At 36.7% G+C, this 14,856-nt stretch overlaps 1 protein-coding gene across 4 annotated transcripts in view; it reads right to left on the reverse strand.

The window, feature by feature from the left end:
* BABAM2 (BRISC and BRCA1 A complex member 2) overlaps positions 1-14,856 on the reverse strand; it is a 443,342-nt gene that overhangs the window by 349,828 nt on the left and 78,658 nt on the right. For all 4 annotated transcript variants that reach the window (XM_082427967.1, XM_082427965.1, XM_082427966.1 and 1 more), the window contains exon 4: positions 6,507-6,601. In XM_082427967.1, coding sequence (XP_082284093.1) covers positions 6,507-6,601 — 95 coding nt within the window. The remainder of the gene's footprint in view (positions 1-6,506; positions 6,602-14,856) is intronic.

Genomic DNA, 14,856 nt, shown 5'->3' on the forward strand with positions numbered 1-14,856 from the left:
GATCCTAAAATTAATGTGGAAATGAGAGCAACCCACTAGTCAAAGCAATCTTGGAAAAGAAGAACAAAATTCAAAAACTCATACTTCCCAATTTCAAAACTTATTACAAAGTCACAGAAAGTAAGACAGTGTGGTACGGGTATACATATTGAGAATTCAGAAACAAACCCACACATTTATAGTCAATTGAGTTTCAGAATGCCAAGAATGCCAAAACAATTCAATAAGGAAAAGATAGTCTTTCCAATAAACTGTGCTTGGGGCATCTGTATCTCCACTTGTAAAACAATAAAGCAAGGCCCCTACCTCACAGTAAGAGCAAAAATTATTAAACTTGGACTAGGCAATGGTTTCTTAGATATGAAACCAGAAGCACAAACAACAAAAGAAAAAAGACAACTTGGACTTCCTAAAAATTAAAAATTTTTGCCCTTCAAACAATACTATCTAGAAAGTGAAAAAATCCACAGAATGGGAGAAAATTTTGTAAGTCATATATCTTGATAAAGAACTTGTACCCAGAATATATAAAGAATACTTACACCTCAACAATAAAAAGACAAATAACCCAATTTAAAAATGGGCAAAGGATTTGAATAGACATTTCTACAAAGAAGATAAATAAATGGCCAATTAACAAAGAAAAAGATGCATAACATCATTAGCCATCAAGGAAATGCAAACCAAAAACCACAATGAGATAACCACTTCATACCCACTAGGATGGGTCTAATCATAAAGATAGATAACAATAAGTGTTAGTGAGAATGTGAAGAAACTGGAACACTTATACACCACTAATGGGGATGTAAAATGGTACAGACACTTTGGAAAACAGTCAGGGAGTTCCTCAAAAAGTTAAACATAGTGTTACCATTTGACCCTGTAATTCCACTCCTATATATCCAAAAGGACTAAAAATATGTCCAAACAACAGCAGTATTTATAATACCCAAAATGTGGAAACAACCCAAATGTTCATCAACTGACAAAAGTACAAATAAAATGTGGTACATGTATACAATAGAATATTACTTGGCAACAAAAAATGATGTAGTGATACATGTTACACTGAAGACAGTATGCTAAGTGAAAGAAGTCAGTCACAAAGGACCATATATTATATGATTCCATTTATATGAAATATCCAGAATAGGCAAATAAACAGACAGAAATATACATTAGTTACTGCTGAGAGTGAACACAGGTGGGGGTGGGGAGGATACGGAAGTGACTGCTAATGGGTCTGGAATTTCTTTTAGAGGTGATGACAATGTTCTAAATTTGACTGTGGTGATAGTTGCACAACTAAAAACCACTGAAATTAATCAAGACAGTATGGTACTGGCACAAAAACAGAAATATAGATCAATGGAACAGGATAGAAAGCCCAGATATAAACCCATACACATATGGTCACCTTATATTTGATAAAGGAGGCAAGAGTATACAATGGAGAAAAGACAGCCTCTTCAACAAGTGGTGCTGGGAAAACTGGACAGCTACATGTAAAAGAATGAAATTAGAACACTCCCTAACACCATACACAAAAATAAACTCAAAATGGATTAAAGACCGAAATGTAAGGCCAGACACTATAAAACTCTTAGAGGAAAACATAGGCAGAACACTCTATGACATAAATCACAGCAAGATCCTTTTTGACCTACCTTCTACAGAAATGGAAATAAAAACAAAAATAAACAAATGGGACCTAATGAAACTTAAAAGCTTTTGCACAGCAAAGGAAACCATAAACAAGACAAAAAGACAACCCTCAGAATGGGAGAAAATACTTGCAAATGAAGCAACTGACAAAGGATTAATCTCCAAAATATACAAGCAGCTCATGCAGCTCAATATCAAAAAAACCCAATCCAAAAATGAGAAGACCTGAATAGACATTTCTCCAAAGATACAGAGATTACCAACAAACACATGAAAGGATGCTCAACATCACTAATCATTAGAGAAATGCAAATCAAAACTACAATGAGGCACCACCTCATACCAGTCAGAATGGCCATCATCAAAAAATCTACAAACAATAAATGCTGGAGAGGGTGTGGAGAAAAGGGAACCCTCTTGCACTGTTGGTGGGAATGTAAATTGATACAGCCACTATGGAGAACAGTATGGAGGTTCCTTAAAAAACTAAAAATAGAACTACCATACGACCCAGCAATCCCACTACTGGGCATATACCCTGAGAAAACCATAATTCAAAAAGAGTCATGTACCATAATGTCCATTGCAGCTCTATTTACAATAGTCAGGACGTGGAAGCAACCTAAGTGTACATCAACAGATGAATGGATAAAGAAGATGTGGCACATATATACAATGGAATATTACTCAGCCATAAAAAGAAACAAAACTGAGTTATTTGTAGTGAGGTGGATGGACCTAGAGTCTGTCCTACAGAGTGAAGTAAGTCAGAAAGAGAAAAACAAATACCGTATGCTAACACATATATATGGAATCTAAAGAAAAAAAAAAGGTTCTGAAGAACCTAGGGGCAGGACAGGGATAAAGACGCAGATGTAGAGAATGGACTTGAGGACACAGGGAGGGGGAAGGGTAAGCTGGGACGAAGTGAGAGAGTGGCATGGACATATATACACTACCAAATGTAAAACAGATAGCTAGTGGGAAGCAGCACATAGCACAGGGAGATCAGCTCGGTGCTTTGTGTCCACCTAGAGGTGGGATAGGGAGGGTGGGAGGGAGACGCAAGAGGGAGGAGATATGGGGATATATGTATATGTCTAGCTAATTCACTTTGCTATAAAGCAGAAACTAACACACCATTGTAAAGCAATTATACTCCAATAAAGATGTTAAAAAAAAAACACTGAATTATACACTTTAAATAGGTGAATTGTATGGCATATAAATTATGTCTCAATAAAGAAGTTATTTTAAAAAAATCAGAGCTATTCCCAAAATGGAAAATGATACCTCACTGGAAATAATGTCAAGCAAAGGCAAATGGCCTTCTATTGGAGATATTACTGTAAGAGATGGATTCAATTAGTGGTTCCCAATAGCAGTTTACAGACTAACACATAAAAATCACGCAGGGAACTTAATGACTCTGTGGCTCCCTAAAGTATCTATCTAATTCAGTATGTCCAGTGAGGTTCAAAAATTTGTATTTTTAACAGGCTTCCTAAATTATTCTAGCAAAACAAGTGTAAAACAAAACAAGTGTAAAACCAGAAGTGGGACCAACTGTACCATTAAGATCCTAACAATAATTTTATGATTCCCTGATATCTATGAGATACCTATCTCTAGATCTGGTATCTATCTAGTACTTTCCATTCAGCTGAGAATCTCAAAGTCCATAATGAAATTCACCTTCCTGAATGAAGAGTCTGAGTTTAGAAAAAAGTGGCTTCATCAGATGGGTTAGAGCACCTCATATATTTTTATTAACCTTATGTGTACCCTTTAAGCTACTTCAAACCGTTCTTTGCAAAGATACAGGGCACCCTCCAGAGCTGTGTAGACCTCACCCAGCTAGTGCAGGGTGTATCCTGGTTGCTTATCTAGGCTTGTCCAGCTGACTGGTCCATAAAGAAGCACTGGGTAACCTGCCTGAGGCCTTAGATAAACTATAGCTAAAGAGGTGTTCCCCTAGATTTGTAATCTTTCTTTTAGATATAGTGCTTTATTTTTTTGGCTGTTCTTTTTCAGCTAATTTCTCAAAAACATTTATGATAACTTCACTCAAAACTAAACATCAGGGGACTTCCCTGGTGGCGCAGTGGTTAAGACTCCAGGGGGCCCAGGTTCCATCCCTGGTCAGGGAACTAGATCCTACATGCATGCCACAACTAAGAGTTCGTATGCCACAGCTAGGGAGCCTGTGTGCTGCAACTAAGGGGTCAGTGAGCCACAACTAAGAAGCCCACGAGCCGCAACTGGGGAGCCCACCTGCCGCAACTAAGACCCGGTGCAACCAAATAAATAAATAAATAAAAATAAAATAAAATATGCACCATTAAATAAATAAATAAGAAGAAGTTTACACTTATAAAAAAAAGAAAAAAAACAACTAAACATCAGAAGAGTGAAGTTATAATATCAACTCCAACACAACAATATGGTCGATTTCCCAGATGAATGGATAAAGAAGATGTGGCACATATATACAATAGAATATTACTCCACCATAAAAAGAAACGAAATTGGGTTATTTGTAGTGAGGTGGATGGACCTAGAGACTGTCATACAGAGTGAAGTAAGTCAGAAACAGAAAAACAAATACCGTATGGTAACACACATATATATGGAATCTAAAAAAAAAAAAAATGGTTCTGAAGAACCTAGGGGCAGGACAGGAATAAAGACACAGACGTAGAGAATGGACTTGAGGACACGGGGAGGGGGAAGGGTAAGCTGGGACGAAGTGAGAGGGTGGCATGTACATATATACACTACCAAATGTAAAATAGATAGCTAGTGGGAAGCAGCCGCATAGCACAGGGAGATCACCTCGGTGCTTTGTGTCCACCTAGAGGGGTGGGATAGAGAGGATGGGAGGGAGATGCAAGAGGGAGGAGATATGGGGATATATGTATACATATAGCTGATTCAATTTGTCATACAGCAGAAACTAACACACCATCGTAAAGCAATTATACTCCAATAAAGATGTTAAAAAAATAAAATAAAATAAATCTAGGTCGATTTCCTGAATATTAAAACAGAAAAGTGGAATAAGATAAAACTTAAGGTCCTTTCTAGCTTTTAAAGTCTATACTCTCACCAAAATAAATAGAGAGATAGACAGATAGATAGAAAGATAACGTCTATACTCACAATCCTTGCTAATATTGAAGATGTGCCTTGTAAATTTTAAAGGCAATTCCAAAAAGAGAAATTGTAAACATATATTTCTTATCCTTTCCATCATAGTGTTCCCTCTTGCATCATGCTGGCTCAAAGCCCCTTCCCCCCCATAGATTTTTACAACAGTCCTCAATCTCTCTTATACAGACCACACTGCTGTTAGATAATTCTCCAAGTATCATTTCCTTCAGTGGCTCTTAACCTAGCATTCAATGCATTCCACAATCTTATCCCAAGTTATCTTTCTAACCTTTTCTAGCCCTTCCTTATATTAACTTACTCTTCAGCAAACCTGTCAAGTACCTTCTTCTACAATATATTATACATATCATTTGTTTATGTCATTCCCCTTACTTGAAATACTCTGTGCCACACTCCCCACTTTTGTTCCATTCTTCAAGTATTATTATAAGTTTCACCTCCGCAACAAAGCCTTTTCTGACAAGCTTCTTTAAACTTCTGGAGCTCTTAGCCTGTAATATATCTTTGGCATTTAGCATATGCTACCTTCCACTGGGCGTATTTAATACAGGACAGATCTGTAGGGGTACTTCTGCCTTATTTTCTCCAGGTAAGGCCTTCAGCTTCAATATGGGGTGAATTTGTAACACAAAGCATCTAAAGGGACCATACTTAAACTACAATGTTTTAAAAAATCAACTAAAGTAACAGTTTATGTGTAATTATTAGAAATTTTGCAACAAACCCATCCTACTCTTGCCAACTGTATTTTTACAGCTGTGTTCCAAAATTTAAGATAATTCTTTAGGTTTGGGTTAGTACTTCCTGTTTAATACTTCCCTTTTAAAAAAGGGAGGGGGGACAAGATTTCCAAGCAAGTCCTCAAACTTTTAATTACAAAACTTCAATGAGACAAAAAAAAATTTCCAAAAAACAAAACTAAGAACATAGTTTTTGAACAATAATAGAACCTCTTATGGTACAGGCATCATAGCAAATTCAAACTTGAGAAGGGAAAGAGAGAGACATTTTGTCTGGTCAGACCTTTTAAACAAAATGGCACATGCTTTTCTCCACTAGCCATGAAAAAGACATTTTTTATACAAACCACATGTGCTCTGACAAGTACTACCACCCTTTTCTCTGCTTTAAATCCAGAAACATTTTACTTCAACTACAAAGTTTTTGGTCTTGCTTAATAAAGAACACTTAATCTGGTCTTTACCCTTCTGATAATAATACTGAGAAAATGCAGATGTAAGTCCAAATTTGCCACTTTCACTTCTATACAAAAAAAGGCCTCCTGAAGAGCCAAGAAACACTCCCTTAACAAGCCCCGTGATGAAGTGTTAGTAAACATTAGAAAATTGATTGCAGGCATGAAATATTAAGTTAAAACAAAGAAAATGTTTTCAACATGTCTCCTTCAGCTGAAGTAAATATATTTTAACCAATATGCTAGAGGTTTTCATTAATTCAAAATAGTCTGAAAGTAAAACTGCAATGAAAAAAAATCTCTTATTATTTTGGCACATAACGAGTTACACTTATTTCATAGGACAGAGAAAAAAGGGGTGGAAAAAATCCATATGTTCAGCAAATGTATCTGTTAAAGAATTATCAAAAGCTAACTTTATTCTCCTTTCAGCAAACAGAGATCATCCAAACAGGCCTGCAGTACTCACATGCAGAGCCGAGGGGTCTGGCAGGAACTCAGCATCTTCTCCAAAGATAAAGTCGGGAGGCAGCTCTGGGTACTGGGCATTGAAAATGATATCCCCTGAAATAAAAGAAAATGTCAGCCCTTCTTATTTCCTTGCAAATGTATGAATGATCTGAGGAGTGCATCAGAAAAACTTCTAAAAGAAGTTTATATTAGTTTAACAAAAATACTGAAAAGCACTTTCAGAAACGAAAGAACTGATATCTTCTTTTAAATTAACATCCACAGCATGCAATCAGAAAGTGTTACCTCCTAATACACTATAAATATAAATACCCATGTAGAAAAGTAGAAGCAATAACATCCAAAGTACATGCAGATTTTGTTAATAGGAAACATTACTGTCCAATCACTGCCTGCTAATTAATAAGCCTTTATCAAGGACTGATTTTCTAAAGATAAAGTCCTTGTCTTGAAGAAATTAAACACACAAACCTTTGGTATAATGGAAAGAACATTTGGCTTGGAGTCCAAAAAGTCAGATTTAAAACCACAGGATCTCCTAATTATTTATTAGTTCAAGTCATTTGGGCAAGTTTTAACTTCTTTAGAGTTCAGTTTCCTCATCAGTAAAAAGAAGATATAATAGTACTGACATCACAGATTTGTTGTGAGGGTAAAAAGAGATAGCATGTCTAGCTAGGTGTCTGGCATATGGTAAGCACTCAACAAGTCAAACAGGAGTACTACTATTGTTAGTAACAGTGTTATTACTATTGAAAGTATTATATTGAAGCATAAGATAAATTACAAAAGCTCCTTGGCAAATTTGTACTTTAAGATCTTCTACCTCTCTGTTCCTCTCCTTTCTCCTTCTTTAGCTTCCTTTTTTTTCCCTCTGCTCACCCCAAGAATCAGTCCTCATCATTCCACTAACACCAACAAGCAGATTAGTATATCCACAATCTAACACACATACTGGGTTCTAGTGTACAAGAGTGTGTATACTTGTATACATGCCCACAACCTCTGTACCCATGCACACACATAGTGTTGTATCAGTCCAGTCATTTTTACTGCTCAAACAATAATATCTTCATAGTGACATCTAAATTCAAACATTCAGAATTCAGTTTTCATTTGAGCCTTTCTAACCCTGTGTACTATGTATTTCAACTTCAAACTCAACAAGTCTAAAAACATGCTCATGACTATCCCTTTTCTCACTCCTCTCTTCCCCTAACTGACTTCCCCATTTCTAGGGATGGCACTGCTACTCCTTAGTCACCTATGCTGAAACTTTAATGTCATCTTTGAACTGACCCACACCCTTTATACTCTTAGAAAACAAGTCATCTCAATTTTTTCCCCAAAATGTTTCGCATATGCATATTTCCTACTGCTAACAGCTCAACCCAGGCCCAGATGACTTAGGCCATACAGTTATGCATCCAAAGAACAAAAATTTGAACTCTCCTCTAGGCACTATGCTGGGCATGAAAGATCAAACAAAAAACTCTGTTTTTAAGGACTCAACAGACTAGAAGAATTACTACCATACCCTCTTAAATGGTCTCCCAATACGTCCAGCCCATAATACATACTATCATAAAGTAAATCTTAAAGTACTGCTTTGCCCCAAAACATCCTAGCTCAAAAAATGTCAATGGTTCTCTAATGTCAAATGGAGTAAGAGCAAACTTTTCAAACTGGCATTTAAGGCCTCCAAAACACAATGTTCCTTATTTATCCACCCTTCTCTCTATCTACAAGCCGATACCAATTTTCTATTCCAATCAACATGATCCACTCGCTGACCTCCAAACTATGACACCTAGTTGAAATGCTCTTTCCCCTTGCTCAGTTCTTACTCATCCTGTATGAGCCCTCTTAATTACCTTCTCTTGCATGAAGCCTTCCCTAATAAATCCAGTACACACTGATCATTGTTACTTCTGAAATTCAACAATACTGATTGGTTATGCCATTCAGTGAGTATTTAACTGTAGTCTTATATTGGTTTCGTAGCTCCATTGATTTTAAAAATTCATAATAAACACATGGTACATGTGAGGCACTATGACACATACCATGTCAATACAAAGATGGTTATCCTCAAGGAGCTTACATTTAGTGAGGGGGACAGAACATATACACTGCAGCACAAATACACAGCAGTACAAAGTAAGTACATATACTTGATCTTCCTAAATATCTTGTAAGCATTCAGAGAATAAATATGCTCTTATACTTACTTCATGTCTTCTCCGACAGGGCAAAGTACAATAGATACAGAATATATTCAAGAAATGCTCAATATATGAAAGAAATTCTGTTCTCTGAATTGGGTATCTAAGTACTGACAAAATCTACAGTACAGAATAGGGCTTCCCTGGTGGTGCAGTGGTTAAGAATCTGCCTGCCAATGCAGGGGACACAGGTTCAAGCCCTGGTCCAGGAAGATCCCACATGCCGCAGAGCAACTAAGCCCGTGCACCATAACTACTGAGCCTGCATTCTAGAGCCTGCGAGCCACAACTACTGAGCCTGCGTGTCACAACTACTGAAGCCCGTGAGCCTACAGCCCGTGCTCCATAACAAGAGAAGCCACCGCAATGAGAAGCCCGCGCGCCGCAATGAAGAGTAGCCCCTGTTCACCACAAATAGAGAAAACCCACGCGCAGCAACGAACACCCAATGCAGCCAAAAATAAATAAATAAATTTATTTTTTTAAAAAAAGCATAAAGTATGGAAGAGTTACTTCTACCACTTTCTGTAGGGAATAAATCTAAACAAGAAAATATACTCTTCAGAAGTTGGGTGTGGAATTAAATTATCAAAAGTAGTACAATCACTACCTCTCCTTCACCCTACCACAATCATTATCCCTGGTTTTAACTATATCTATTACAAATTATAAACTTCCTTCAAGTGTTCTAACTATAAAGCATTACCCCAAGCCAAGACTAAGAGGCAAAGACAATATAAATGTACTGATTACTCATTCTTACTCAACTATACCCATAAGTTAATAGAACAGAGGCATTAAAGTTTTGGAAAAAGCCAAGCTAGAATCTATTGTGCCTTGATGTTCAAAAAATAAATAGCATGCTAAATTCCAATAGAAGAAATTTTATTACTTTTGTTACTACAGGAGGACACAAAGCTGGATTTTCAAGTTCTCAAAGGAGCACTGTCAGTAATACATATTTCCAAACCACTAAACATTAGAAATCTGATCCAAGGATATCTACTCTTGCCAATTCTATTCAACACTGTACTGGAGGTTCTAGCCAGGGCAATCAGGCAAGAAAAAGAAATGAATGGCATCTAGATTGGAAAGAAAAACTAAACTTATCTCTATCCACAGATGACATGATCTTGCATATAGAAAACCCTAAAGAATTCACACACACACACACACAGACACACACACACACACAAAACTATGAGAACTAATAAACAAGTTTCACAAGGTTGCAAGATACAAGATAGAGGTATAAAATCAACTGCTTTTCTATACACTACTAACAAACAATCCAAACATAAAGTTAAGAATATAATTCCATTTACAACAACATCAAAAAGAATGAAATACTTAGGAATAAACTTAACGAAAGAAGTGTTAAGACTTGCACTTTAAAAACTACAAAACATTGTTGAAAGACTTTAAAGAAAGCCTACGTATATGGGAGATGAACAACTCATGTTCATGGATCAGGAGACTTAATATTGTTAAGATGGCAATACTATCTAAATTAATCTACAGATTTCATGCAATCCTGCTGGCTTATTTTTTTGCAGAAATTGACAAACCAATCCTAAAAGTCATATGGAAATGCAAGGGATCCACCATGGCCAAAAAGTAATCCTGAAAAAGAGCAAACTTGAAAGACTCACACTTCCCAATTTCAAAATTTATTACAAAGCCACAGTGATCAAGACAGTGTGGTAACGACATAAGGACAGACATACAGATCAATGGAACAGAATTCAGACTCTGGAAATAAACTTTCATATTTATAGTTAATTGATTTCTGCCAAGGGTGCCAAGACAATTCAGTGGGGCAAAAAGAGTTTTTCATCATTTGACACCCATAAGGATGACTATTAAAGAAAAAAGAGAGAGAGAATATAACAAGTGTTGGCGAGGTTGTGGAGGAACTGGAACCCCTGTGCACCACTGGTGGAAATGTAAAATGATGCAGCTGCTATGGAAAACAATATGGCAGTACCTCAAACATTTAAAAATACAATTACCATATGATCCAGCAATTCTACTCTGCGTATATATTCAAAAGAAGTGAAATCAGTGTTAGTGTCTCAAACAAATATTTTCATACTCAGGTTCACAGCAGCATTATTCACGATAGACTAATGAAAACAACACAAGTGTCCATTGACAGATGAATGGATAAACAAAATGCAGTGTACAAATACAACGGAATATTAATCAGCTTCAAAAAAGGACATTCTGGGACTTCCCTGGCAGACCAGTGGTTAAGACTTCGCCTTCCAATGCAGGGGGTACAGGTTCAATTCCTGGTCAGGGAGCTAAGATCCCACATGCCTTGTGGCCAAAAAACCAAAACATAAAACAGAAGCAATATTGTAACAAATTCAATAAAGACTTTAAAAATGGTCCACACACACACATACACACACACACACACACACACACACACACACACACAAATACATTTTGACACATGGTGTAATATGGATGAACCTTGAGGACGTTATGGAAAGTGAAATGAGCCAGTCATAAAAAACACAAATACTGTACAAGTTCACTTATATGAGGTACCCAGAGTAGTCAAATTCAAAGAGGCAGAAAGGAGAATGGTGGTTAGCAGGAGCTGGGAGAAGGGGAGAATGGGAAGTTGTTCTTTAAAGGGTACAGAGTTTCAGTTTTGTAAGATGAAAAGAGTTATGGAGATTGCACAACAATGTGAATGTACTTAACACTACTGAGATGTTTGTTATATATATTTTACACAATTTTTTAAAAATTTTTAAATAAAAGAGTCTGCTATAGACTGAATGTTTGTGTCCCTTTAAAATTCATATGTTGAAACCTAATCCCCAGTATGACAGTACTTGTAGGTGGGCCTTTGTGGGTGATTAAGTCATAAGGGCAGAGCCCTCATGAATGGGATTAGTGCCCTTATAAAAGAGAACCAAGAGAAGGCCCCTCCCACTTCTGCCATGCGAGGTTATAACAAAAAGACAGACTGTTTATGAACCAGGAAGAAGACCCTCACCACTGACTCTGCCAGCACCTTCATCTCAGACTTCCCAGCCTCCAGAACTGTGAGAAATAAACATCTGTTGTTTAAGCCACCCAGTGTATGGTAATCTGTTATAGCAGCCTGAACAGACTAAGACAGAGTCTTTTCAACAAATGGTGCTGGGAGAACTGGATAGCCACATGCAAAAGAATGAACTTGAGTCCCAACTCATACCATATACAAAAATTAACTCAAAATGGATCTAAGACCTAAGTGTATGAGCAAAAACTATAAAAATCTTCAAAGAAAACATACGAGTAAATCTTCATAACTAGGCAATGTTTTCTTAGATGATAAATCAAAAGCACAAGCAGCAAAAGTAGGTAAACTGGACTTCATAAAAATTTAAAACTTTTGTCCTTCAAAGAACAATACCTAGAAATGAAAAGACAACCCACAGAATGGGAAAAAATTTGGATTTAGGATTTGGCAAATCACATATCTGATAAAGGACTCATACCCAGAATATAAAGAACCCTTTTACTTCAACAATAAAAGGCAAACAACCCAATTAAAAATGAGCAAAGGATTTGAATAGACATTTCTCCAAAGAAGATATAGAAATGGTCAATAAACGTATGAAAAGATGCTCAACATCATTTGTCATTAAGGAAATGAAAATCAAAACCACAAAAAGATACCACTTCAGACCCACTATGATGGCTACAATCAAAAAGACAAATAGGGCTTCCCTGGTGGCGCAGTGGTTGAGAATCTGCCTGCCAATGCAGGGGACACGGGTTCGTGCCCTGATCTGGGAAGACCGCACATGCCGCGGAGCAACTGGGCCCGTGAGCCGCAATTACTGAGCCTGCGCGTCTGGAGCCTGTGCTCCGCAACAAGAGAGGCCGCGATAGTGAGAGGCCCGCGCACCGCGATGAAGAGTGGCCCCTGCTTGCCACAACTGGAGAAAGCCCTCGCACAGAAACGAAGACCCAACACGGCCATAAATAAATAAAGATAAATAAATAAATTTATTAAAAAAAAAAAAAAAGACAAATAATGACAAGTGTTGGTGAGGCTGTGGAGAAACTGGAACCCTCATACAGTGCTGGTGAGAATATAAAACAGTGCCATCACTTTGGAAAACAGTTTGGCAATCCTCAGAATGCTAAACATAGAGTTACTTCAGGACCCACCAATTCCATTCCTAGGTATACACCCAAGAAAAATGGAAACGTATGTCCACACAAAGACTTGCACATGAATGTTTGTAGCAGCATTATTCACAATAGCCAAAAAGAAACAACTCAGTATTCATCAACTGATAAATTGATAAATAAAATGTGGTATATACATATAATAGAATATTATTCAACTATTAAAAAAAAAAAAAAAAGAAGTACTGATATATGCTACAATGTGGATAAACCTTGAAAACTTTATGCTAGGTGAAAACAGCCAGACACAAAAGGCCACATATTGTATGACTGTTGTGTAATTCCACTTCTATGAAATGTCCAGAATATGTAAATCCATAGCGACAGAAAGTAGATTGATGGTTGCCAGGGGCCTGGAAAGGGGGGAGTGGGGAGTTACCGCTAACAAGCACAAAGTTTCTTTTTGTGGAGATGAAAATGTTCTGGAATTTGTGTTGATGGTTGCACAACTTCGTGAATGTATTAAAAACCACTAAATTGTACATTTCGAAGAGTGAATTGCATGGTATGTGAATTATATCTCAATAAAGCCATTGTTTTCTTTAATCTGATGCAAAAATTCATCCCATTTTAATCCAAACTTAAACACAAATAAATTAGAAAGTGTTTACTCAATGGTTATGAGTAAATTATTTTTTATAAATAAAATCATCTTGAAAATGCAATTGGAGAGTTCTCCATTTAAAGAAACTCTGCAATGAGTCCTTTTTAAAAGCAAAGAATGTTTTTATAAGATGAATACTTACAAAGACCTTTATTTTTCAACAAGTTCCCCAAATGGGTCCTTCTAAAAGAGAGTACTGGGGAGTGTTAATTTTTTTTTAATTTTCATTAATTTGAAAAAATTTTTTAAAGCTGCCAAAATTATTTAAATATGCAATAATTTTTTTAAAGGAAACAATGTATACCAATTATTATACCCTCAACTGAAAGGATCCTTTTAGAGAGAAAGAAAATAGAGATTACCATATTACACATAGTAAAAATATTATACAAGTAATTTTCAAAACAAAGAAATAAATATCTTTCAGAATTTCACACTCTTACATTTCAGAATTTCTCAAAATCTTACTTTCAACCTCAAAGAACTCCTAAAACACTCTACCTTAATACTCTATAGCCTCTTGGGAATAAAATGCAGCAATGTTTCCTTGCTAGGGAGAATGGTCAGTAAATCAGACGAGAACATTTATTAAAAACCCACCATGCACAGATGCACATATTAGATACCTGGGGAGCTATCTAGGAAGTAGAAAACATAGTCCCTGACCTCAAGGCAGAGATGGTGGAAAAAGACCAACACAAATCATGGAGAAGAGCAACAACATCGCATTTCCTTTATTTCACCCTGGAGAAGATGATGCAAACACAGAGTACAGATCACTTGGATACTGCTTACTCCAACTTTTCATAAAAAGGAAGAGCAGGCAAGAGAACAAAGAAATAAAAATAGGATCAGAGGTGATATAAGGTGAGGTTAAGAAAGAAACAAAGAAAGAAAGAAAAAGTAAAGAAACAAAACACCTAGAATGGCTAGAAGTATAACAAACACGTAACAACAAAATGGCAGTTTCAAGTCTTATTTTTCATGATTCCCTGAAAATTGACAGACTACCACTGTAGGACCAATGGGGCAGGAAAACTTCTCTTTGAAAATACACATCTACAATTCTTCATAGAAATCACAATCGGTGCTAGAAAGTTTTTATTTACATGCTGTGCCTTGGCAGCTGATACTCTTCAGAGCATATCAGCAGCATCTCAGGAAGGCCCAATCACCAGATCCACAGAGCGGGCCACATGTCCTGCTCCCCGGTTACAGAAGGAACACAGCTTGTCCACAAGCTCCTTTCCTTATTCTTATAGTATAGTGCTATTTTGTCTATCTTAAGCTTAAATAACTGCCAGGAGAACACAGTT

This window comes from Balaenoptera physalus (genome assembly GCF_965194825.1).
Source record: "Balaenoptera physalus genome assembly, chromosome: 15".
Taxonomy (NCBI): Eukaryota; Metazoa; Chordata; class Mammalia; order Artiodactyla; family Balaenopteridae; genus Balaenoptera; species Balaenoptera physalus.